The sequence below is a fragment of the Lissotriton helveticus genome, chromosome 5_1 (assembly GCF_964261635.1).
Source record: "Lissotriton helveticus chromosome 5_1, aLisHel1.1, whole genome shotgun sequence".
NCBI lineage: Eukaryota > Metazoa > Chordata > Amphibia > Caudata > Salamandridae > Lissotriton > Lissotriton helveticus.
Genome location: NC_136065.1, coordinates 1,391,506,859 through 1,391,532,379, shown reverse-complemented (window position 1 = coordinate 1,391,532,379; position 25,521 = coordinate 1,391,506,859). Strand labels below are relative to the sequence as shown.

At 43.8% G+C, this 25,521-nt stretch overlaps 1 protein-coding gene across 1 annotated transcript in view; it reads left to right on the top strand.

The window, feature by feature from the left end:
* LOC144755440 (uncharacterized) overlaps positions 1 to 25,521 on the top strand; it is a 198,033-nt gene that overhangs the window by 153,736 nt on the left and 18,776 nt on the right. Inside the window, exons 4-5 of the mRNA XM_078644354.1 lie at positions 13,357 to 13,445; positions 14,892 to 15,344. Of these exons, the coding sequence (XP_078500480.1) occupies positions 13,357 to 13,445; positions 14,892 to 15,344 (542 nt within the window). The remainder of the gene's footprint in view (positions 1 to 13,356; positions 13,446 to 14,891; positions 15,345 to 25,521) is intronic.

Below are 25,521 nucleotides of genomic sequence, written 5' to 3'. Positions count from 1 at the left end.
TGTACACTTTTATATGAGTCATATGCGCGAGGGGCGAGAGAGAGGTTGAAAACCTGCACCCCTCTTCATGTTCTGGCTGTGGCTGCTGCTCTTTGCAAAAGATGAAAACCCAGCTCCTCATTTCACCGTGTGAGCCAGCTTAGTGAGTGAAACCTTAGCTTTGGGTCTTCAATGGACAGGACCGGTTTCACATTATGTGCCAGAAGAAAACATAATATAAAAAAGACACTGTTTCACTTTGGACTCAATTAGTTTAAATAATCAAGAGTACACTGATATCCAAACATGATCCAACATGTAGTTAATACTTGCAAACAACAATCAGTCAAATCATACTAATCCGTACAGAAACTTAAGTCAATTAACTCATCATCTTCTGAATGACTAAAATAAATAAAAGGCAATGGAGCGCTTAAAGAAGTGATCACTCAGGACAGCAGACATGAAGGGTTTAGGTGTGTGTACTAATAAATGACTCAAGACTCAGAGATGCAAGGAAGAGCAAGGCCGTGGAGCCTAATAGTATCTACCTGGATGCTTTCCAAGCTCTTATGAAATGTAAAGGTCATCATTAGGACAGAAGGAACATGTGAGCGCTCAAACTGAAAGCAGGATTATGAAGTACCAAGAACAGAGGGACATATTTACAAGGAATAGCGCAGCACTGGGGAATATTTTGCAGCGCCGCGCTGTTTCCAAAACGCCAGGATGCGGCCATGTTTTCAATAAAACGACGCAGCCCTGTGTTTTCCCTAGCGCTGGTGCTAAAAACAGCTGCCTAGAGCCAACACAGGCAGCCTTTGCGCCATAGTGTAAGGATGTCTGCGTTGCAGGGAATGATTGTTTATGTGCAGGAAGTTGTCCCTTTCTGCACATAAATTATCATTAAGAAATGGTGATATGCTACTTCTGCAGCACACATAGAAGTACTAAATCCCCATTATTTAATGATTGTTCATGTGCAGGAAGGGACATCTTCCTGCACATGTGGCGCATTTCCCTAATGTTTATGACTATCTCACTTTGTAAAATTGCTAACAAGTCCCTCAAAATTAGCCATCTACATACCTTCAAAAGGAAGACAACATTGAGGACATCTCTGAAAAGATAAAGCTTTGCACACTAAGAAAAGGTGGTTGATGTTATGGCAAGTCTGAAGACATCAGCACGCCAGAATATGGCCATGCTGGGGAAATGCCGTCACAAGAATATTGGGACCCTCTCTATGGTTAATTCAATTGACCGGGGATGAGAGAGGACAATACACAAATAATGCTAATGAGGTTCCCCCATGGTCAAATTATAATTTCTTATGTGGCAAAAACTCACAACATTAAATCAAGACCCTTCAAATAAATACAGGTACGACAAAAGATCCCTTATTTCGATTCGATTAAGCTTTATTCGATTTTTGTAGGATTAAAAATCATAAAAGCAACATCAACATAAAAAAATAATAATACATGATGTACATAAATACAAACATTACAATTGTGGAAGACTGGCTGTGGTTACAAAAGTTTTTAAGAACACGTTAAACCGCATGAGGACCCCTTCCCAACAGCAGGATATATATTATACTTTGGATAAAAGTCATGTAAGTCCCAGACGGATATGGGGCCGTCTCCATTTTGGGGCAGGTAAGATCGTAGAAGGGGGACGATGTTCTTGTTTTTGAATTTCACTAGGACCAGATCCCCACTAATGTCTTTGGTTAGCGACCCTAGCCAGCCCACCCTTCTAACACTTAGAATACCACCGTCATGATTGGGCGCGAGAGGTCTGTTTTTGGAAAGCCAGAATAAGACCTTATTTAAAAGTTTCTGTCGGCTTTCAAATTTCCCATGGCAGGGTGCCGGTATACCTGATAGAACAAGAACAAAAGGAGCGGCTTCAGGAGGCAAGTGTATAGATGCCGCTCTACTTGTTACTCTATTTAGATCCGCTCTGGCAGCAGTATAATTATTAGACCCGAATTTAGGGGCAACTTTGGTAATACCACATTTTTTAGAAAGCTGTGGTGAAGTTTGGGCATGTTTGCTAGGGTTAATAGGCAATGGAACTTTTGAGGCAAAAAATAAGTCTGGACCGTTGGCTATAACCTTCTTAGGGGTAGAAGGGTTTACATCTTTTGTTATGGAGATAGCCTGCAGGGCTCTACACCCAATGGATGGATCATTATTAAGTGATGGGGGGTTGGCCTGAATGATTCTCTCGATACCCGTAATTCTATCGCCAAGGGCATTAATTTTGTGAACCAGAGGTGATACGATAGAATTAAACAATAACTCTATCTGGGACAGTAAGAGTACTTGGTCTACGTAAGTTCCACTCTCTACCATGGTTAGGGGGGGATTGGTGACTGGTGATGAAAGACCAGCACATGGTGTGTTTAGATGGTTCCCACTTTCCATAGTCTCGTCTTGCTTCCTTTTATTATTTGGGCCCTGAGACAAGGCAACACCATGGGTATTTTCTAATAAGTCACATGGTTTCCCAAATGGGGTAGAAATGCTAGAACTTTTTACGGGGGAAGGGGATGCCACTAGGGCATATTTAGTGCCGCATAAAGAATTCATGTCCTCCCAAAAGGACAAGTTTTGCGAGTTAACAGAGTTGAATGGGGGTAATTGACTGGTGTCTGACGATTGTTGCGACTCGATCACGTATTCACCGAAAGTGGACAGTGTTTGTTTGGTCACAGTAAAGTTATGGGTCCCCTGGCCTGGATCACATATTAAAGGTAATTTATTTTTGGACCCCTTACGTGACATAGTCTTACAGGAAAGAGAAACACTGACCAGGAAGTGTTATGGGTATAAGTCAAACGATGTGCTTCCTCTGGTTGCAGAGCCAAGGGGGGTGGCCCGTCCCGGCCTCCTCGGTCCTATGAGGGCCGTAGAGGGCCCGCCCTTTGTCCGGGCTTCGTCCCGGGCTATGTCCCGCGCGCGTCCCGCGTTGCGGGATTAGGCGCGAGATTATATGCACTGCGGGCGGGGGGCAGGGAACGCCGAGGGAAGAGGCAGCAGGTGTGGAGCAGAGAGCCTGCTGGTCCTCGCAGTCCCTCGGCGTATGCAGCACTCCAAATCCTTGTCCCAAAGCACACCCCACACAGAGACACAAGCGCTATCCCAGCGCAGGAAATCCCACGTCGTCCTTCCCTGTGGCCTTCCCTGTGGCCAAATCTCCGTGAGCGGCACCCGCGGAGCGGGGGCCGCGATAGGTATTTAAATGTTCAGGCGGGGGCGGGAACGCCGAGTGAAGAGGCAGCAGGTGTGGAGCAGAGAGCCTGCTGGTCCTCGCAGTCCCTCGGCGTATGCAGCACTCCAAATCCTTGTCCCAAAGCACACCCCACACAGAGACACGAGCGCTATCCCAGCGCAGGAAATCCCACGTCGTCCTTCCCTGTGGCCTTCCCTGTGGCCAAAGCTCCGTGAATAGTTATCAGACACACACAAAAGAAACTGGACACAGCTAGGTGTTTATGAATTAAAGGTACCCTGTACACACATAAAGGGAGTAGAGTTGAACTCTATCTGGTCTGGTCCTGAGGAAGGTGGTTGAATCCGCCGAAACGCGCGTAGACCTGGCGTTGATACTGCACAAATAATATCTGTGTTACCTCAGCCGTAGAAATGGTTTTTTTGTGTTTCTTTGAGTCCCTTTTAGTCTTTGTTGAGTTTATATATTTGTGTGAAGCGGTATGTATGAGTAAGTGTGTATGTTGGTTGGTGTGTGACAAACTGGGTATTAGGTTTCATTGCAAAGTACTGTAGGTTCTCAACACACTGTATTTACACTGTAAAATTTTAATATGAATTGGATTATTATCAATGTTTGTGAAAGGATATATACATAAGTAAAGATTTAAAAAATGAAAAAATATTTTTGATAAAATAACGGAAAAAGAAATAAAATGTATAAATTAAATAAGGGATCTTTTGTCGTACCTGTATTTATTTGAAGGGTCTTGATTTAATGTTGTGAGTTTTTGCCACATAAGAAATTATAATTTGACCATGGGGGAACCTCATTAGCATTATTCATGCTGGGGAAATGCACCTTCGTTAAACAACTTGAAATCATATCGACATCAACAACTGATAGTGCCTTCTGTCCGAAGTTCACTTTCAAATGACATTAGCACAACATTTGATTTCATGAAAGTATACCGAGTCACACATTTCCAGGTTGAACTCTGGCTTCGCACTGAAGAGGGGAACCTTTGATGCTTACACAGGCGGTTATGGCATAGACAACAGGAGTGAGAATTTAGAACAAGGCCAGCCACAGCTGTAAAACAATGATGCCTGCTTATCTCTTCTCCTTCATGAGGTAGTTATTCTGATGCTGGATCATCTACGTTGATGTATAGGCTCCAACAACGTTATAACAAAGACAAATCTCTCTCTCAAAAAATAAAGAACAAAGGGGCATATCATCAACAACCGGCGATAACTATCGCTAAGCGCACTTAGCGCTAGGATAATTATCGCCGGCTATCGCTTGTTTTTTCGCGGAGATAGCGCGCTATCAGCGACGCTTATCTCCAGAGTGATAAAAATACCAGAGTTAGCTGCCAAATGAGCAATTATCGCTGGGATTCCAGTGATAATTGCACAATGTTTGGCGCTAAGTTGTTGATTGGGCACGGCATACTTAACCATGATATCCGCCTTCCATTGGATATCATGGCTAAGTCAAACTAAAAGCAGGCGTAAGGAAAGTAGCGATTATCGCGGTTAACGCTACTTTTCTTATCGCAATGCTTGTTAGCGTGCCAATTGATAATTGGAGACATTTCTCCAGTTATTTTCAGAAGAAACGCCCACTGTGCATCTCATTAGAGATTCAAAGGGAGGCGTAGTGAAAAAGGGTGCTAACATGCGATTTTGCATGTTTGCACCCTGTTGTTGATAGGGCGATAGTTTTATCTCCGCTTTTTTGGCTTTTGAAGCCAAGAAAGCGGAGATAAAGCCCTTGCTGATATGCCCTAAAAGGTTTTCTGACACTAAAGCTGATTAGAATTATAGATAACTTAAAATCACTGCTTGTTTGCTTTTTGCTTCAATATAAAGACTGAAAATATAGGCAGTACCCTTAATGAGAGAAATGGGCCTGTGCACCTTTAAGGCAGTCGCGTTGCTCCAGAGCACCAACCAGTTCATTTTCAACTCCACTTGATATTTTACCTCTGTTATATTTATTGCTAGAGCTATATTCAAATTTACTCTCCTCTACCCTTGATTTTTTTTAATCATAGTAGACTGGGTACTAAACTATTTTGTCATTGAGGTTTTTAAAAACGAAGCCCTCCGTGTTGTGCTTTTCTATTAATATGTCAATTACGCAAGGCTGGTGGGCAGGTGGTGGCTATCCCACTTAGTTGCTGAGTTTATAACACAGGCCCTCCTCTTCTTAATAATGGGCAACTCATCGGAACGGAAGTGCAGCAGTGAGAAGATGATACCGTGTGATCGACTGCATGCATAGAAAGATCTCGCCCTAGTCCTAAACAATGTGCAGACTGCTCTGCAGGATGGGGGCTATGTGGTCCGCCTTGACACTGCAGGCATGATCCACAAACATCAACTTACACTTTTGTGTAAGTTTACTCTTTTTCGGTTTTCACAAACTATGATTTAATAGTAACTTTACAACTGCAGAAACTCTGCAGTCGGAAGGAGACCCCCACAGATAAAAAGATGGCCAGGGCTATCTTTTTTTTCCCAGCACATTTTCTTAGTTTCTACTTTATTTGGAACACAAACATATAACGACTACAAAGTAAATAATGCTTACTCAGCTGGTTTTGTAAAAGTGAAATCTGTTCGCAAAAGTGGGTTGCAGTTTCTTGTTTGGGAAAAGCCTTTAGCACGAGGAGGTGTAAGCATCGTCTGAAGGGAAAGAGAGCACATTCCACAGTACTGTTTGAAGAGGGCTTGTAGTATGGAGGCTAAGAGAGAAGCTGCTATGTCTTTGTAAGGGAATACTAGCCCTGGCTTCTGCTATTTCTTCTTGACTGTAACTGAATCTAGAAAAAAAACGAAATCTCATTCATGCTATAGAATTCAGTCAAATTAGATATTTGTAATTTGAATTGGCTAGTCAATCAATCAATCAATAAGAATCCTTATTTGGTAGGTAAAATCACCATAAAAGAAAACAGATCAAAAACAATTAAATCAATTTCTTGAGTAATAAAACACAAACAATAAAATTGCTCATGAGAACACAAAACATATAAAACAATTAATCAAGTCTCGTTTTCCTGGACGCCCGTACAGCTCGTAAAAAAGATAAAACAGTAAAAGTCACATACTCATCAGGGAGCATCTGAAGATACAACAAGGCGGGCCTGACTTGTTTAAACTGCAGTGATTCCAACAAGGGGATTAAAAAACGATTCCTATGCCAACTGAAGTTGGAGCAAAACATTATGATGTGGAGCAAGTTCTGCGGAGAAACATTGTCGCAGCCGCAGGGTACCCTTGCCTCAGGGCGAACCTACCCAGACGGGGAAGCCAAAAAATGGTGCAATTGATTAAACCTAAACCTGACCAGAAAAAACCTAACAAGCTGTGAGCGAACCAAGCCCAGGTATGGCTCCATCCCCTGTACAGTTTTTAAAAGCATATGACCCCTGACTGATAGCTTCTGAAGTTCTAAACCTTCTCTCTCCGAACAGGAGTGTTCCAGGAATAATCTTTTACTGCTCCCTAACTCGAACCCGGAGAAAGAAATATGAATCATAAAAATATTGTGCCTGCCTTGAGAAAAAAAGGATGCTTTAAAATGAGAAAACTAGGGTATACTAGTAGCCCTGTCTAAAGATAACCAGTCCTTGAGGATCAACCAGCTTAGCATCAGCTTTGCTGTCCTCTAGATCTTAATCCAACACAGGAGCAGGTTCAAGGAGATCGGGCCGAGACATAACGAAGCCCTAGCTCCACATGCACAGAAAACACCGGGATACACTGGGGGACCTGGACCAACTTGCGCAAAAAATGATTCTCCATAGACTGAATCTGATCTACCTTGACATACCCCCAGACTTCGCTACCATAACGCAGCTGAGCGATACAGTTGACCTGATACATTTTTAAAAGATCCCTTGGTGCCCTAAACCCAAGCCCATGTGCAAAACTAAAACCCACCCCCATAGTTTTAAGGATTCTGATCTTTTGACCTCCACCAGGGGTTTCCAGCAGTTACTGCCATCAAATTAAACACCCAGATAAGGGAAGGCCTTAACTTTGCACAAGGTAAAATTAGATACCATGAAGGTCTTACTGGTGGTAGGTTTGGGGCCCACAACCATTACGTAGGACTTAAAGAAGTTGACCGTTAGGTCCAGGAGTCCCATAAAAGACCCATAGTTGGCCAGCAACAGGTCCAACCCCTTTGCGGTCATCCGCATATAACAGAACGGGGAGAAATCTGTCCCCAATCTTAGGGCAGTCGGCCGATACCGTACAAGGATCATAAAAGCGTTTCTTTTGGAAAAATAAATCTTCTATATCCCAGAAACGTTTGTTTATTCAAGCCAGTACTGAATAAACAGCCAGATATATCACTTTTCTTCTGGGATCAATTGCATCATGCATTATGTGCCACATTATACACATCTGACAGCCAGTGCTTAATCTGTAAAAAAAGAAGTGCCAGTAGTCTTGTCAGGAGGCCACTGCAGCTTGCACCACACATTTCCCCTACCATGCTGCCAATATTAGTAATAACACAACTGCTTACCATCACACTCCTGAAAGTGCGATAATTCACACTATTCCATGACCCCAAAGATATAAGATAAGAATGGCTTGGGTGACAATTAATAGTCATTTTGATGTATAGTGAATTAATAATTATCTGTTGTTGTGGTCATCTCTAAATCAACCATACAGTGACGCCTTGTGACAGACCGTCACAAGTGCCGGTGTTGACAATTAAGTGCCAGTGCCGAGCACCGGAAACCACAGGCTCAAATTAAGCACTGCTGACAGGAGACCTCTGCAAAAATGTCTTCACTATCAGTTGTTCCAGATTTCAGGCAACTGCAATGACAAAGTCTCATACACCCACAAATCTATACAACGTCTTTTCAGATCCACAACTCGAAGCAATAGCCTGTAGTTGCTGAACAACCAATGTGAGCTGGGCTGTAGAGATAACAGAGCCAAGGGCAGCTCACTCCGTTGAGCTGACCACCGTACAGTTATTCATCCAACCTGCCTTGTGCAGGCCTTCGTGGCAGTCAGGAGTTACCTCTGCTCACTTCTGGACTGTTTAGCTCCAGTTCTACTGCTCGATACAGCATCAAGGACTCGCCATGGCTCAAAGCTCATCAGTCTCAAAGGAAAACCACCACCAGTAAACGTCCCATCATCTCAGGCACGTCACTCCCGACAGTGGCAGGAATGCCCCCTCACGTTCAGATGACGTATTTGTTACTGGCTCAAGGTGGGCCCTACTGAGTCCACTTTGGATTCATGCGGGGGAAGACCGAGTCAACCAATGCCCAGTTGTATTCAAAGTTCAAATCCCCTGCAATCCTTGAGGAGTGCACAGTGCCCTTTTCTGCAGCAGCAGCCACAGGTGTGGCCGTCATAACACGTCAAGGTCAGGAAGTGTACCTGAGCTGCACCAATGCAGCCAGAGAGCTCGCTATGCAAAGGCACAGCCAGCAACACATGAAGCAAAGGGAGTGTCAGCCTCACTGAGCTAAGAAGAACCCCATGCTTACAAAACATGGGCAGCAACTCCTCTCCTTCAACCGGGCAACTACAACTTCGGGATGTGGCACTGAGCAGAGGAGTCGGCAGGGCGTTTCATCTTCCGTGGGCCACAAATAGTCTGCAGGGAAAACCAACACGCTGTGCAGACATGCACTTTGTGTCCCAAGTGGATATCTTCAATTGAATTTAAACCCAGGTGAAACACACACATGTGCACGTTCATATCCCACACATGAAGAGAGGCGAGGATCTCAATTTATGGGGAGCTAGGTAGACCTTCGCAATGAAGTGGAGCAGGCCTCCTCTCATTCAGGGTCACAGGTAAACTAAAACCCTGCGTAATAATTCACCGCCACCACCAAGAGTCTCCTGACAATCAGTTTAAAAGGGCAATACAGCCATACACTATGGTTGAGGAGATAGTTCAGGTGTACCCAACTTCAACAGAGTTATGCTGTGTTATTAAAAATTGAAAAAAAAATTCCCCTCCATACGTCTTGCAGATTGTTGTATTCAAAGGAGTAAAAACACAAAGAAGGTGAACAAACATCCGCTATGGCACAAAAGCTTTCCCAAGGAATCCTGAGAACTTTATTTCAAACAAAGGTGCCCATCGAGGGTGTAGCCATGTATAAGGTGGACAATTTGGGCCATGCCTCCTTTACATTAAGTGATTTCGGCAGTCAGGTTCCTGACTTGTTGCAAGTTGTGCTTATCTTCTCGAGAAGGTGAACTTGAACCACTCTCAGGGGCCCTAAGGGTTAACACAGCCAGGTGTGTGTGCCTTCAGCACTCACTCATCTGAGTCTGCAAGATAACCATAGTTTGTGCTGTAGTCCATCAGGGGCCTTACTCCTTTCTAGTACTTCATCTACAAACGTTGGAGCATATTTACAAGCCCCTTGCACCTCCTTTGTGTCACTTTTCCCATGTTAAAAATGACGCAAAAGTGGCGCAAGGGCCTTGTAAATAAGCCCCTTTACTTTTTGGTGCTTTTCAGGCTTTTCCCCGATTACTGCAGTTGCAGGGACAGCTAGGTATTGCTGAAGGGGAGAGTGCTCTTATTCCCCAGCTAACCAGGACATAGGGTACTCGCTCTGCGGTGGAAAGTTGGCCTCCTAGGTTTCCTTGGCCCTATGTGTCGCAGTGTGAATGAAAAGGAAGGAAACGTAAGTTTTCGAGCGCTGGATTTATTAGCCACAGCATCCACAGTCAGGAGCAACTGGTGAACCTGGAATCTGGCTTACACCAAATCAACATGAGCATTCTACATTCCAGAGAAAGAGTTCTGGAATGTAAAAGAAATGACATCACCACAATATCTCCCTCTCTTACACAAGGTACAAAAGGGCAAAAACATAACAGTTGAATAATAAAAAAATAAATAAAAAATAAATGAAAACCAGCTGCAGTTAAACAGCAACACATGAACAAAGAAAGAAAGCAGAAACTGATAAATATCATTAATGGTATCCAGCAAACAAGCTAAAGGCGAAAGAAAGGGTTAATCATGAAACCTGAAATGTTTGGTGATAGTACAACCACTTCTCCTCTGTTTGGGAAGATGAACAAAGCCAGAGGAAGAACTGACATCAGCCATATCAGAAGAGGAGGATGCAAGTGAAGACTTGTGGAAATTCACCTTCACAACTCTTCCCTTGTTCCATCATTCATTACTGTCAGTGCGAACAGCATTTCTGGTCACAACTTCCACTCTCACTGGTGCTTCGCATTTTGACCTCCCCTTCGCAACATGATTGGGATCTTTGACACAAACCCAATCCCCAGCACACAGATCTGTCCTAATGGGTTGCACCCTGTGCACCGCATCATACTGACTTTTCATTTTTGCTTGAAACTTCTCAACTCTAGGTCTAACAATTTTATCAATACCCAACATTCGATAACTTTTGCCTTGGCACTCCCTCAACCATTTCAACCTATGGTAGATGGTAGATGTGATGAACAATTAAGGTTTCATTATAAGAAGGTATTGCTTGGTAGAGGCAGGGCTCAGTACAACAAAATGATCACAGTTCCAGTAAATATGTGAATGTCCAACCAGGGTTGTCAGTTTTAGTAGAGAAACAGCGCTTTAATGATATCTCAGTATACAAAGTTAGGCTCAGTACAAACAAATGCCATGTAGTAAAATCGTGCCACCTCGTTATATCAAATAAAATGATAATATAATACAATAAAGTGAACAAAGTTTGTGGATATAAAAGCTTTGTGCCATTCTCGATCGCTAGATTATCGTGACACCGGAACACACACGAGCATAAAGGCAACTTAATGCACTTACGGATGAATGGTGGGATGGTTCATACAATCTACACGAATATGTAACATTTGTAATAGCACTGATTACGAGTACTGTAAAGTTGAATTTCCAAGGGCTCCCGCCAAAACGTGGTTACCTTACATTGGCTTTGTGAATCTTTCCAATTCTTAAGTGTTCCGGTGGGCATGCTGGCCAAAGAGCGAGAAGGGCAGTTAAGGAAGGGGCTCTACTTAAAGCCGGCTCTTACGAGAGGCCGAGGGAGGAGTGATGGGCGGCCTCAGGACCTCGGGGGGCCGGAAGCCAGAGAGAGGGTGGTCCTAGGGTGCAGGCTCTCTGGCCTTTAGAGTACAGAGACGTACCCAGCTCTAAGGAAGCGTCGGGAGGCTCTAGCAACCTAACGCCTGTATCTTTGGTAAAGCACATATTCACTCTGAGGGTTTGCTTCCCCTTAAATAACCAATATTTATTGTTATCAAGCATACTCATTCTATCGCCTTCCCCCCTCCGAGAGAGTCCGAAGCTGAGGGAAGACATGTTCGAGGGCTGGGGCAACTGAGCACGAGCAGCAGTGGCTGCTGTGGTGGACATGACATGGAGTGTGCCTCAAAGGCACTGGCATTATTAGGGTGCCATGGACCATAGTGCAAAGAAGGAACATGTGCCCCCAGAACTCTGCTAGGCAGTGGCATAACAAGACACCCCCCCCCTGCAAAGTACATGGAGGGGGCCACTACCTATCTATCACTCAAGACGGCTTTTCGGAGAATCAAAGTGATCCCCCAGGAGCTGGGCGCCTCCCCCCCCCCCCTCAGCGCCTTGAGACCCTCTCGGGTGAATAGTTGCGCTTTACAAACCACTGATTGATTGATTGAGCAGAGGATTGTAGCCTTGCCACATGTCGCTGTGTTGTAGGAGATTCCGTGGTACTCACTTGGTCCTGTCTTTGCAGCGCTTCAAAGTTCTCCTCCTGTGTGGTGTGTAGGCACCTCTTTGATGTTATGGTGCTGGGAGTTGCTTGGAAGGTTCTGTAAAGTTTTCATGTCCTGGGGTGCTCTGCTGCATCATTTTTCTCTTCTTCTTAGCAGCTTTTCTAGTAGGTCATGGTTGGGAGGATCGCAGATATGGCACATGCTCAGAGACAATGATACGTGTGGCAACAGGGGGCTATGGCTTTAGCTTCCAGTCCAGGCTGATAAATTCTGTTTCTTTAATGCCAAACACCCGCTTCTATTCCTCTGATCTTCCCCCTTAAACTTTCCCACACAGTGTGGATCTATCAAGGAGCCTTAAAATGTGTAATCAGGTGCGAGCTGCTTCTGGTGATCACCCATTGGAGCACCTAAAGACCAACCCTAATTGTTGTTACATTTGGCAGCCCCTTACCCGTTTCAGTATTTCTCCAAGCCACTATACGTCTTGGTGCCTTGAAGCACCACTTCTTGATGCTACAAAGGCGCACAAAGTGTAGGAGATCGGGGCATTTTTTTTCAATCTATTGTTCCACAACGAACAACCTTGCATCCTGATACTGTCCTGTAATGTACATCTCTGCCATCAGATAGCGCCCGCTCACTCCTTTCTTTTGCTCAGTGATTGGTAAGAATGATGGATTGTATTTACTTACCACAACCTTCTACTGACCCTGGCTTGGCATCAGTGCCCGACAGTACTGTATTGGAACAGGCCCTCCAGGGCCATTTCCATTCATTTTCTTTGAACTGAGAAGGAGTTTGGTAGTTGACCAGGATTGTTTGTCAGTATTTACTAAGGTTCATGAATTTAACGAATGTTGGAGATTTAAGATTACAAGTAAGTTAAGATTACTACCCAGTGAAATTGTACAGCTGTAGAGAGTTCCCTCAGATTCATGATGATATCTCTCCCAGTCGTTTACAAAAAACCGTATGCAAACAATTATAAAGGCTGCACACATTACTATGGTAACTAGTGATTTCACACAGGAGGCTAAATCACTACTCTGTAGAGAATTTTCGAAGTGACACGTTTTGGATAAAACACACTATTGCTGGAAGACTTTCATAGACCTGTTGCTTGTACAAATGAAGTGTTCGATACAAACCACCAGTGAATTCTATCTCTCATTGACTCTTCAAAGTGAGTGTCAAAAAAAGAGAAAGTGTTCGCTTCAAATAGTGTATTTGTCATTGAGAATACTTTCGGTTTTGAATTTAGCTTTTCATTACAGTTTTTAATGATTTCAGAAGTTTGTCGAGTTGGGCGCTTGTAGTACAAACTGAAATGATATCTGTTGTATATAAAAGTGCCCTGTGAGAATAATGGCAGCATTTCCATCATAACATGTCAATCTTCTTGCAGGGGTAACGTGGTGGGAAGAAAGCCTTACACCAAAGGACTCCCCTGCTCCAAGTGTCCAGCAAACAACAAATGTGTCAACTCTCTTTGTGGTAAGTCTCAGAACCACTAGTCGAGGCAATGGTGATGTAACTGAAGTGTAGATCCTACACACAAGAGAGATACCAGAAGTATTCACTGTAACAAGAATCTTATCATAGATCGCTTTATGACAGTGTGACTGGATGAAGAATGAAGTAGAGATCAGTATTCTGTGACCATTGACACAGGGGTGTCTAAAGCCACGAGATATGTTTCCGTACAATGTGTCCAAATGAGAATCCTTTACACAAGCAGGGGTACATCTGAAGATCTGGCATGGCTTTGGCATTCATTGACCAACTTTAGAAAGCCCTGACAACAACCTGTCTATTTAGGTATATACGGTTTACTCATTTATTATTACTCATTTATTACATTTTTATGATAAATCGAGGCTACAGTTAGCATTGCATGTCCTTTGAATCTATTCACAAAAAATTGCTCTAGTGGAAGATCTATTATTGTTGGGCAGCTATTCCTCGCTGATGTTTTAATCACTATGTCAATGCCAAGCTTCAGTTATTTATTCAGCAGTTGAGGGTAGCATTTAAACCATTACTATATGTTTCCAGTTGCCACAGTTATGGAAACTGAAACCCATACAGATGAATTAGCTTGATCAAAAATCATGAAATGTGGCTAAACCTGAGAGTTGGAACGGGACCTCATGTCTGCGGGATTCATGGTTGGCAATTTAGCAACAAAGCCAAAATTCCTCACTTTGTTATTGTTACAATTTTCCTAGTCATCATTATCATCATTGTCGTCCTTATCATCATCATCATCATCTTCATCATCATCCTCCATCATCATCATCATCGTCATTCATTTTTGTAGCATGCAACACAACCCAGTCAGGGGGTTCCCTGAATAGAATATAGAAATGTGGTATAGCAATAACAAAAAAGTTCAAAAGTAGCCTCCACTCACACAGGGTTGGCCAAATGGAAATCTATGCACAACTGAGCTGTTTTAGGTGTAAATTGTTCGCCTCCACAGCAGCACTCACCAGCTTGTGTTCAACCAATTTTGGTGTGACTACCCTAAATCTTGGCAGAAGGACACCATCTAATAATCTTATATTGTAATTCTTGGTCCTTTAATAAACCAACTGAATATGCAATGGTGTTTCCTCAGACTCTAGGCACAATTAAAGACTATTATTGTGAACTCAATCTCACATGGAAGATAACCAGAGCAGATCGCTACAGAGAAAGAATTTTGAGCCTTAATCGATAAAGCCATAACAGCATTGAACCTGCTAATTTCAGAGCTGTGTAACACATTATAATGAGGCATTTGAGGAGTTTTGTCTGCTTTGCAGTACATCTCTGTCTTTAAGCCACATCAGCTGAGAGGCACCCTCCTGGAGGTTTGTGTCATTAGTATTAGCGCTCCGTTTTGTTTCTGTTGGAGAAGTCTAGGTGTTAACTATAGCCCTTTATGTTTTTCATTAGTGGAAGAAATAGACTTGGAAGGCACTACAAGTGCATTCTTCACAAAAGAGGAAATTCTACCTCCTAGGAGGCCTACATCCCCTGGCCTTTACACACCTTTCGATGTAGATGTAAGCTTGGAAGAGGTCAGCACACCCCGTGCTACAACAGAGGCGACCACTTCCACTCTTCGGACATCATCCCATAGCCTTGTGCCGTCTACAGACATAGAAGTGGAGTTGGAAGACACAACAGAATCCAACATCGCAACAGAGACAAATGGGTTTCTTCAGCTGTTTACATCCATCCGCTCTAGAACGTCTCCAGAAGTAGAGAAGGACCGTGGAGAAAGCAGCCAACCACCCTTTAACACAGAACAAGCAATCACCCCTGAGGGAACTGCCTTCTTCAGCAAAACTCCTTCCCAAGAATATGCAGAAGGCCTCCACCTGTTTTACCATTCTGGTGCAGCAGGTAAGGAGGTCTACCCACTCGGCATGTCTTGCTGCATGTTGGGAAAACAGACCTATAGATGGCCTTGAACACATACAGTTGTTCGTTTATACAGTTCATTATTTAAATTTTCAGTCAAGAGAATTTTGCTAAAACGCAGCTTCCGTTTTCCCTGCAATACTAACTTATGGCTTATAGCAGCTAAACTTACGCATGTTTTGGAGACAAAAGGATTTCCGATAACCTAGAGAAATTCTCTTGCATGGCAAAATAAAAACGAACTCACCCGTTTAATAAGAATTCTGCGCTTGCATTATGCGTTTTTTGTTGTAATATATTTCCTTTTATGTTTTGCCTTTCCCTTTAAGTAGGTAAAGTACGTAATACACTCCCTACAGAGGGACCTCATTCCTCCTGCTATCCGAAAGTGTGTATGGACAAACGGGGGTCGCAAAGAGGCATTCACGGCCCTCCTTGTGCTATGCAAGTCCCAGCACTGAAGGATGCTGACTGCCTCTGGCACTCCTTTGCATCGCGGAAGCAGACCTTCTGTCCTTCAAAGTCTGTGGTGGCGGGAGAAGCTGCTTCCTTTACCACGTTGGAGCCCTGTGCATGTGAGCACAGAGTGAGAGGCCACCTGTCGGTTGCAGGCCTCCCTCTCTGCATTTCCAGCTAGTCACAAGAATTTGCACAAGGCACTCTTCCTCATGAATATTTATGCGGAAGGATTTCTACAATCCTTGTGACCTGCCTTTTCACTTGGTGCCAGATTAATAGACTGGACACAGTGCAAAGAACGGTCCGGATCACATCACATGCACGGTGCAAGCAGAGCACCATTATCAATCCTGGCAAATAACTCATGTAGTCTCATATGTTTGTGCAGAGTTCCTGCTGTCTCTAGCGCTGCTACAATTACCGTGCCCAGGAAATTCGGCGCGACATTGTATTTTTGTGAGCCTGTACTGACGAGGCATCCAAGGGTCTGGACTGCAACCTGCTTTAGTGGCAGTGACTGCATGTATGCCAGAAGAGGAGTGTCTGACTGGGAGTAAAGTCTGAAGCCCTGATTTGGATACAATTGGTATCACATGCTCATAAAATAGTTGAGTCAGATCTTCTAACTTCAGAGTCGGTGTTTGCAACCAATCTGTTTTAATAAATCCATTACAATTAATAGTCAAAATGTCCCTTAATATTCTGAATAGTGCTTTGGTAGCTTAATATAAATTGTACTTCACTCTGACTGCGGGTACACTTGAAGTTTACAATGATGTCCCTAAACCAATATTTCCAAATGCTCTATTTGTTTCGAATGTCTCAAATTCCTCCATTTTTATAGTCAGACTTGACAATGGAGATGTCACAAGACGATTATTTGAGCATTACTTGAGAGGGGCGTTGGCTCCGCCCACATATCTGAAGCCAGGAGAACATGTTTTAATTGGGTAGAAGTGTGGTTCCACAAAATGTGCTTGCCCTCTAAACAGCTGTATTAATATTATTTATTTAGCTGCCTGAGCTTCAACTTTCTGGGGCACACACATGGCACTGTACTGCTATTTAAATGTCTCAGAAACCTAGATAAATGATGGTGTATTTTTGTGGCATCAGCACAGAGGGGAGGAGGGTAGCCATTAACCTACATGGATGTATATGTCTGACTTGACAGTGCAATGGTCATATGATCGTTAACCTACACCAATATTGTTCTTCAGTTCTTTGCTTCCATACAAATACATATTCATTTCCATGCTATTTACTTGTAATGCTTCACATTACCATACAACATTCCTTTAAAGCATTGGCATTGGCAATGCTTGTTGCAAATGTTGTCCTAAATTCCTCTAGTGCCGCCCCTTTTTGTGGATGTTTTTCAAGTTCTTCTGTTTCATTTCTTTATTTCCTTGCACCAGCTCAGGCCCCATGGACAGCTGCATTGCTGAATTGAAGTGTCCATGGCCATTGATAGTTGTTAATGCTTTGTCAGTTTTGGTAATCCACAGGGATTTACACTACCATTGAAGGGTGGAGGGTTGTGGTGTTCTTTGAGGGTTGGAGAAGCTGCTGCCAGGTCAGGGACATAAGGACATGGAAACTGATGCCAACTAAAATATGGAGAAAATGTGCCAAAATATAGCAAAGTATGATTAAAAGATTATTTTTTACAAACTTACCAACTGTATGCCTTTGTAAGGTACTGATAATGACACAGAACATGTGTAGGAACTTTACTTCAAAATCACTATAAAGAAATTCACAATCAAAATAGGACTGAGTGTTCTAAAAGTGTCCTGAGCACAATAGAACAGGCAATGGTAGGTCTTGAGGCAAACTGCAAACAGTCCTGCCTTATCAGTCTCCAACCTTGCATCCCTGGCACAATACAAACAAGATCTGCTTCAGATAAACATAAGCATGGACGGCTCTATCTTGGATGCAGGTCAGAATCCCTAGAAGTCCTGGGACTGGACAATGGAGGTAAGGAAGTCTTAATACTGCTGGACCTCTCGGCAGCTTTTGATACTGTGCCCCATGGAAGACTCCTTCAGAGACTCAGGGAATGTGGCCTCGGGGGCACGGTTCTTAGGTGGTTTGCTTATTTTTTGGAAGGCCGTCAGCAATTTGTCTGGTCCCCACCTTTTTCAGCTGATATTCCTTCGGTGAATGTTGGAGTGCCTCAGGGCTCAGTTTTGAGCCCAACTCTTTTTAATATTTATATGGCACCACGGGTACCTCTAGTGGAGAAACTCGGGGCAAAGGTTATAACCTACGCCGATGACTCACAACTATTGTTCACATATGAAAAGGATGAGCCGCTAAATGAAAGTTTAATACACCATTGCCTGACTAAAGTGTTTGATTGGTTTCGACAGAACCAACTGTCATGCAATTCCACCAAAACTGAAATTATCTTTTTTGGTCACACCCTGGGTGATGAGTGGCGGAATTGGTGGCCCCATGATCATCCTTCTCCATCCAGTCCTGTCACCACTTTGAAAAATCTTGGAGTCATGCTTGATTCAGATCTTTCTATGAAGTCGCAGGTTCAATGGTGGCTGGCACATGTTTTAGGCTCCTAAAAATGACGAGGAACTTTCTACCACTGCTGCCACTGTCCCACAGGAAGACGGTAGTCCAAGCCTTGATTATGTCAAGGCTGGACTATGCCAATGTATTATACCTGGGCATCCCAAATTATTTACTGGCCCGCCTACAGGTTGTGCAAAATGCGGCAGCCAGAGGGATCTCTTTAGTTGGGTCTAGGACTCACATGGCGAGTCATTTGAATAGCCTTCCAGGTGGTAGTGGGTAGACTTTGGAACTCTTTGCCTCTCTCCCTTAGACAAGAACCAGAGATGCTTAGCTTTAGACGCCAACTTAAGAACTGGCTGTTCCATCAGTAATGAAGCTGTGTAGGATTGTGAGTGACTAGGGTCCCTCTTTCTAAAGGGGATTTCTCAGCGCCGGGACACTTCTAGGAGTAGCCGCGCGCTTTACAAATCCCCCATAACATTAACATTAACATTGGGCCCATAATGGGGTGGGGGGGCAGCACATACCAAAGACCAGCTTGTTGGTGTATAAAAGGTCGCTTTATTGGAAACAGGTGCACCTTACAAATACATACCCTTGGCCTGTACCGTACAAAACTAAACCTCACTAAATATATACTATATTTAGTTAATATGTAATTTGCAAATCTGTAACCCTCACCATGAGTAACTGTAGTAGTTATACATTTTGTCACCTCTACCACTTTACTTGGAATTTCTCATGCATGTACTTCACTCTATTGTAGAGCGCTCTAACACCTATGGGTAAAGTACAAGCTATATAAAATTGCATCAATAAATAAATAAGGAGAGTGAGTGTAGGCTTGACCCTATAACTTATAAGCAGCATTAAGGGATTCATGTGCTGTATGTCACTACTTGTTAGGGCTGTCAAACTTGGTGAGTGAAATAGTGGGTCCTTGCTCCATTGTCTAAGGGGTTAGTTGTGTTCAAGACTTATTTGTCAAGTATGAGCCAGCTGTCGATCTCTCCACTCAAAGTTCTCCACTTGTTCACATTTTGATGAAACCATAGGAATGCAGGGCAGCTACAGCATCACTTTGGCCCACACACCTTTTATATTGCCTTTCTATATATTTTTGTAGCATCCATAGGGACGGCTGGAGAAGCTCCTGGAGAGCAGCTAGAAATAATAGTGTTTACCTCAGTGCCTAGGAAAGGAGCATAGACATTGGGAGCATGCAGCTTCATCTGAGTGACACCTGAGGGACACCTCGTGAGATTGCTTCACTAGGAGTGGAACACTTATTTTTTTGTAACAGGACTGGTTTGGCGCTCTAACGCTAAATCTTGCCGCACCCGCTTCGCGGGTGCCGCTGCGCCGGTAAGGATTTCCCTACCTGGATTGGCGGTACTGGGCGGCTGAATCCATCAATCAGGAACGCCTGTGTCTGCTGTGAGGCGCGAGGAGCAGTGTAGCAGGGACTCAATCTCCCAAGAGTCCCTGCTTGATTGTCATCACCTGGTCCAGCGCTACCAGCGAGACCCGCCCACTGGCGCCTGCACGGGACAAAAACTCCACGCTATCCTGCTGACCCTGGGACACCTCGTGAGATTGCTTCACTAGGAGTGGAATGCTTATTTTTTTGTAAGAGGACTGGTTTGGTGCTCTAACGCTAAATCTTGCCGCACCCGCTTTGCGGGTGCCGCTGCGCCGGTAAGGATTTCCCTACCTGGATTGGTGGTACTGGACGGCTGAATCCATCAATCAGGAACGCCTGTGTCTGCTGTGAGGCGCGAGGAGCAGTGTAGCAGGGACTCAATCTCCCAAGAGTCCCTGCTTGATTGTCATCACCTGGTCCAGCGCTACCAGCGAGATCCGCCCACTGGCGCCTGCACGGGACAAAAACTCCACGCTATCCTGCTGACCCTGGGACACCTCGTGAGATTGCTTCACTAGGAGTGGAATGCTTATTTTTTTGTAAGAGGACTGGTTTGGCGCTCTAACGCTAAATCTTGCCGCACCCGCTTCGCGGGTGCCGCTGCGCCGGTAAGGATTTCCCTACCTGGATTGGCGGTACTGGGCGGCTGAATCCATCAATCAGGAACGCCTGTGTCTGCTGTGAGGCGCGAGGAGCAGTGTAGCAGGGACTCAATCTCCCAAGAGTCCCTGCTTGATTGTCATCACCTGGTCCAGCGCTACCAGCGAGACCCGCCAACTGGCACCTGCCCGCCCTATATTTTGACTATTGTCTGCCGCTGCGCGGGAGCGCCGGGCTGGGCCCCTTCCCTTTCCATCAGTATATTGATGTCATTACAATCACTGAGTAAGCACATCCACTTATAAAACTCTAAATGGTTTCTTGTAGTAAAATGCTTTAGTAGAAATTGACCTGAGTTCATTGATTAGAGTTGAAGCGTGTTCTAATTAGGTTCTCCCACCCACTACTAATTGTTATAATGTCGTCCCTCCAAAAGGAAAAATCACAATTGCCTGGAGGAATTAATCGAGGTACACTCGATAATTACATTTTCAGGGTTGGCTCAGACACTGACATAGAAACTATGCTTGCAGAGCGACGGACCGAGAGACGCCGCTCAGTGGAGCTCATTAAGAATAAGCGTTCGTCTCTGGGCACGTTGCAGCAAGCTATTTCACCCGTCCCTAGTCCCATTCACGAAAAGGAGGGCTGTGCTGAATCCCCTAATAACAGTATCCCACTACTTTTCCAGGATAGATCCCCTACACTAGCTGAATTTAGTCACCCGACAATAAATGTCTCAACATCTTCTTCTAACCCGATCCCAGAGGTCAAAGTTCTGTTAGATACACCTTTACCTAAAGTTAAGTTAATTCAAAAAGTAAAAAAGACACATAAACCCAACCAAGTCCAAGGTCCCCCCCCAAAAAAAAGGTGGAAGAGGGGCAGTGGTCTACATAAAAATAAGACCACCCATACCAACTTGGGGAACACCAAAAGCTCCTTAGATAATCCATCCCTAACATCTGTAGTAGTTACACCAACACACGTTCTATTAAAAGACTCGTCCACCACTGACCTAGTGGGCAATATGGAACATTTAATTAGATCCCTCATATTGCCACTAGCAGAGAGGCTAAAAAGAATAGCCCTACAATTGGGAAAGCTGGAACAAGTCATTGGGGAAATTAAAGAGGCCACTAAGGACCTACAAAAGTTCACACCAGCCCCCCAATATCTGTCCCAGCCCCAAATATCACGATTCAAAAAGAAACAAAAACTATGAATCCACCTAAAATAAAAGTGACAAAATTAATCCCCCCTAAAACAATAGAGCCAAATATAAACATAACAAGAAAAGAGAAGGAGGCCCTAGTGAGTGGAAAATCGAACCCTCCCTGGAGTGTTCCAAAAGTGAATGACCAAGAAAATGCTGTGAGGGAAATTCCACTTAAAAGGCCCATAGTGGAATTGCCACCGGAATCAGTCCCATATGTGGCGGTTCTTACTGGCGTGCCACCTCTAGAGGAGGGTAGCGCAGAAGTTGAATACCAACTGAGAAACAAAGACATCTTTTGGCTAAAACAGAATCGCCCACTCCCTCCAAATATAAACGGCAAATTCTGTATGTCAGACGTCTTCCCTGGCTAGGAAAAAGGAAAAAAGATATAAAGGGGGACATTATAGTAATACATTTTAAGGACGAAAGAGCTGTTGGACATATTATAAATTGGATTCCCCAAAATGGCAGTAATGTAATTACTGCACGCGATTTGACATACTTTTATCCCAGAGGTTTAATGGCCCCTGTAAGTAATGTCAGGTCCCTGTTTCATCCCCAGAGCAATCACACAGGGCCCCCATTCCGAAACCAGAGTGACTGGTTTAGGCCTCCATTTTTATATTTGGAAGGTTGTCCTAGGTTCTTTTCCCACCAGCAATTTAACCATCCCATTCCCGTGTACAATCGTTATGCCGTCTTTTCAGGCATGGAGGGAGTTGACTGACTTGATTCTGGGATTTTACCTAACAACACTTCTGACAGCCCACAAAAGGTGTCGTTTACGACTATGGAACAATCCCCTAAGGCCATCTTACTCACTCAATGCCCAAAGCAAACCTGTTCGCAGGATATAGTGATTGACCTCGCGACTCTGACCGCGGGTCAGAACCATTCTTCCATAGCGTCCACCTTTAAACAGGACTTAAACCCTAAAACCACTAATAGACTGACATCAGACAATGGGGGACATACAGGGGTTGAGAAAAAACATTGTGTCACAGTTCTATTTTGGAATGTGGCAGGTCAGTGGGCCAAAGTGACTAATGATAAATGGGTGGACTTTATCCCCAAATTTGACATTATAGCAATACAGGAGACTTGGGCATGTGTTGTGATACATATGGAGGGTTTTAAGACCTATTTCTCACCTGCCCAACCATCTACTTCAGGCAGAGCGAAAGGAGGTCTAACAATTTATGTTGCAAACCTCCTCAACACAACTGAAGTTGTGCCTATTAAATTAGACACACATTTCCAGATTCTAAGGTTATGCTTCAATAATAAGGATAACTTCCTTGTAGTAAATTTCTATAACAACCTGTCAGATCTTGAAGCACTGAATGTGGGATCCCTGATTCGCTCTATACTACTAGCTCGCAAGAGAAAGGCAGTCAAGGAGGAGGTAATTATTTTGGGGGGGGGGGTTTAATCTGGGACCATGTATTTCTGGAAAAAATGATAGTTGTGGTATCCTAGATGAAGCCAGCAACCCAATCACACACTTTAGGCATTCCACCTTAGGTAACCTCCTCAACGAAACAATGTTTGAATTAGACTTAGTTGTAGCAAATATTCTTAATAAGGCAGATTTGTTACTTACTCCAACATTTCATGGGAGGGGGCACCAAACAGTCATAGATTATATCCTGGTCTCAAATGGCGAAAGGTCGGCAAAAGCAGTGTTCACTTCACATAAAACTGCATTAAGTGACCACACTCCAATTAGCATCTCAATGCCATTGTCCCAGAATCCAAGAAGCGGTTAAAGCTCCATTTTAGCACAAAACAACTTGGTCTTAAACAGAATAAATGGTTACGCTTTGAAATGGGGGAAAATAGTCCCCACAGAAATAACAAAGCAAGTGGTAGCAAGGGCCTTCCCTCATCTCACGAAATGTCTTAGCTTGGATGTAACAGATCAAGAAATCATTACCAACTTTGAGGCAATTATAAAAGTAATTAATGAGGTTTTGTGGATTGAAGTAAAACATAAAACCACACAGAAAAAGGGCTGATTTAACCATGCTTGCACGGCTGCCTATTCTAATTTAAAAACTGCCCTGAGGAAACCAGTTAGGATCTCACAAGAGGTAAAAGAATTACGGAAGACATACAATTCTGCACTTAAATTAGAAAACAGGAATTAAAAAACCAATTATGGGACCAATTGCACGAAAGCTGCATTTATAAGAATTCGGCTGCCTTCTGGCAAGTGGTCAAATCCCCTTTCTTAACCGACAATAACAAGCTTCCAAAAATAGAAGTAGCAATAGAAGAGAAAGATTGGGTCCAACATTTCTCTAAGATTTTTTCTCTTATTTCGGATTCTCAAATCGGACAGGACCCCAGACCCATTGATCCACCTAGCTTTTATCCAATTGACCTACAGTTTACACCAATGCAAATTGAACAGGCTCTGAAAGTTAGCAAAAATGGGAAGGCGCCGGGTCCTGATGGTGTCCCAATCGATCTGTTCAAAGCCCAAATGGACCTTTGGACCCCTGTTCTAACCAGAGTTCTGAATGTAACTTGCAACATTGGTCTACTGGAATCCTGGTCGAGGTCCGTGTTAGTTCCCATATTTAAAAAAGGGGACAGAGGGTCGGTTTCTTGCTATCGCCCAATCTCTCTTCTAGACTCCTTTGGTAAAGTGGCTGGTCGAGTAATTTTAGAACTATTACAAGATTGGGCAGATGATGGCAGAATCATTTCAGACCTACAATACGGGTTTCGTCAAGGCTTGGGGACTACTGAACAGGCCTTAAATCTTTCCCTCCTGATTGATAAATACGTTTCCATCAAAGGAGGAGACCTGTACATGGTCTATGTGGACTTATCGTCCGCATTCGATTGTGTCTCCCACTCCAAACTTTGGTCTATATTGATCGACATGGGTGCACCACCGAATGCAATAAAATTCCTGAGAGAACTTTACACAAATGCTACAGCAAAAGTCCGCTATGGGATGGGGGGGGAGCTGACGGCGGAGTTTCCAATAGAAAGAGGGGTGAGGCAAGGGTGTGTCCTGGCACCCTTCCTCTTTACATTGTATACGAACGGGCTGGAAAGAGAGATGCTGAAGGGGTGCCAGGATCTCCCAATGGTGAACAATCGCTCAATTCCTGCACTCCTTTATGCTGACGACACAGTCATACTAGCCCGTACCCCCCTCGAACTTCAAAAAAACCTGGACAGATACTCCACGTTTATGGCAGGTTTGGATCTGAAAATAAATATTAGCAAAACCTTTGTTATGAGGGTAGGTTCAGGTCGTAAAAATAAAATGAGGGGGATCTACCTCAACAAGGAAAAGATAGAGATTACTGATAAATATTCTTACTTGGGTATAACAATTGACCACAAACTCTCGTGGACAGCAGCTGTGGAAACACGATAATTGCTTTTTTTAAGAACCACAGCAGCCCTAATTAATTTCACCAAAAAGCTGGGAAAGAGAGATCCCCCAGAAATTATTATGATATACAAAGCCAAATGTCTATCTGTGGCCTTGTATGGAGCTGGTCTTTGGGGCTTTGTGGCCCTTGATAGTATCCAAAGGGTAGAAAACTCTTTTTTAAGGTTCCTTCTTGGAGTGCCTGGCAGCTCGGGTACTTTTGCTTGTCACACTGAGCTGGGTCTCGCATATGTAATGGACCTAGCAAAAATTGAACCCCTGTTATTGTGGCATAGGATTTGGACCTCAGACAAGGCAACCTTAACTAAATTTATTCTCTCTGACTGCTTGAAAATGGATAACGCTAATAACTCAAGGTGGTTGCGGTATATAGCAAGGTTCTTCCATGATTTGGGGTGGGATCAATATTATCTAAATCCCTCCCTAATTCGTGAGGTACCGAGAAAGGTTCTAAAAAAGAAATGTCTGTCTCATCTAGAGGATTTGAGATTGATGAGTGAAA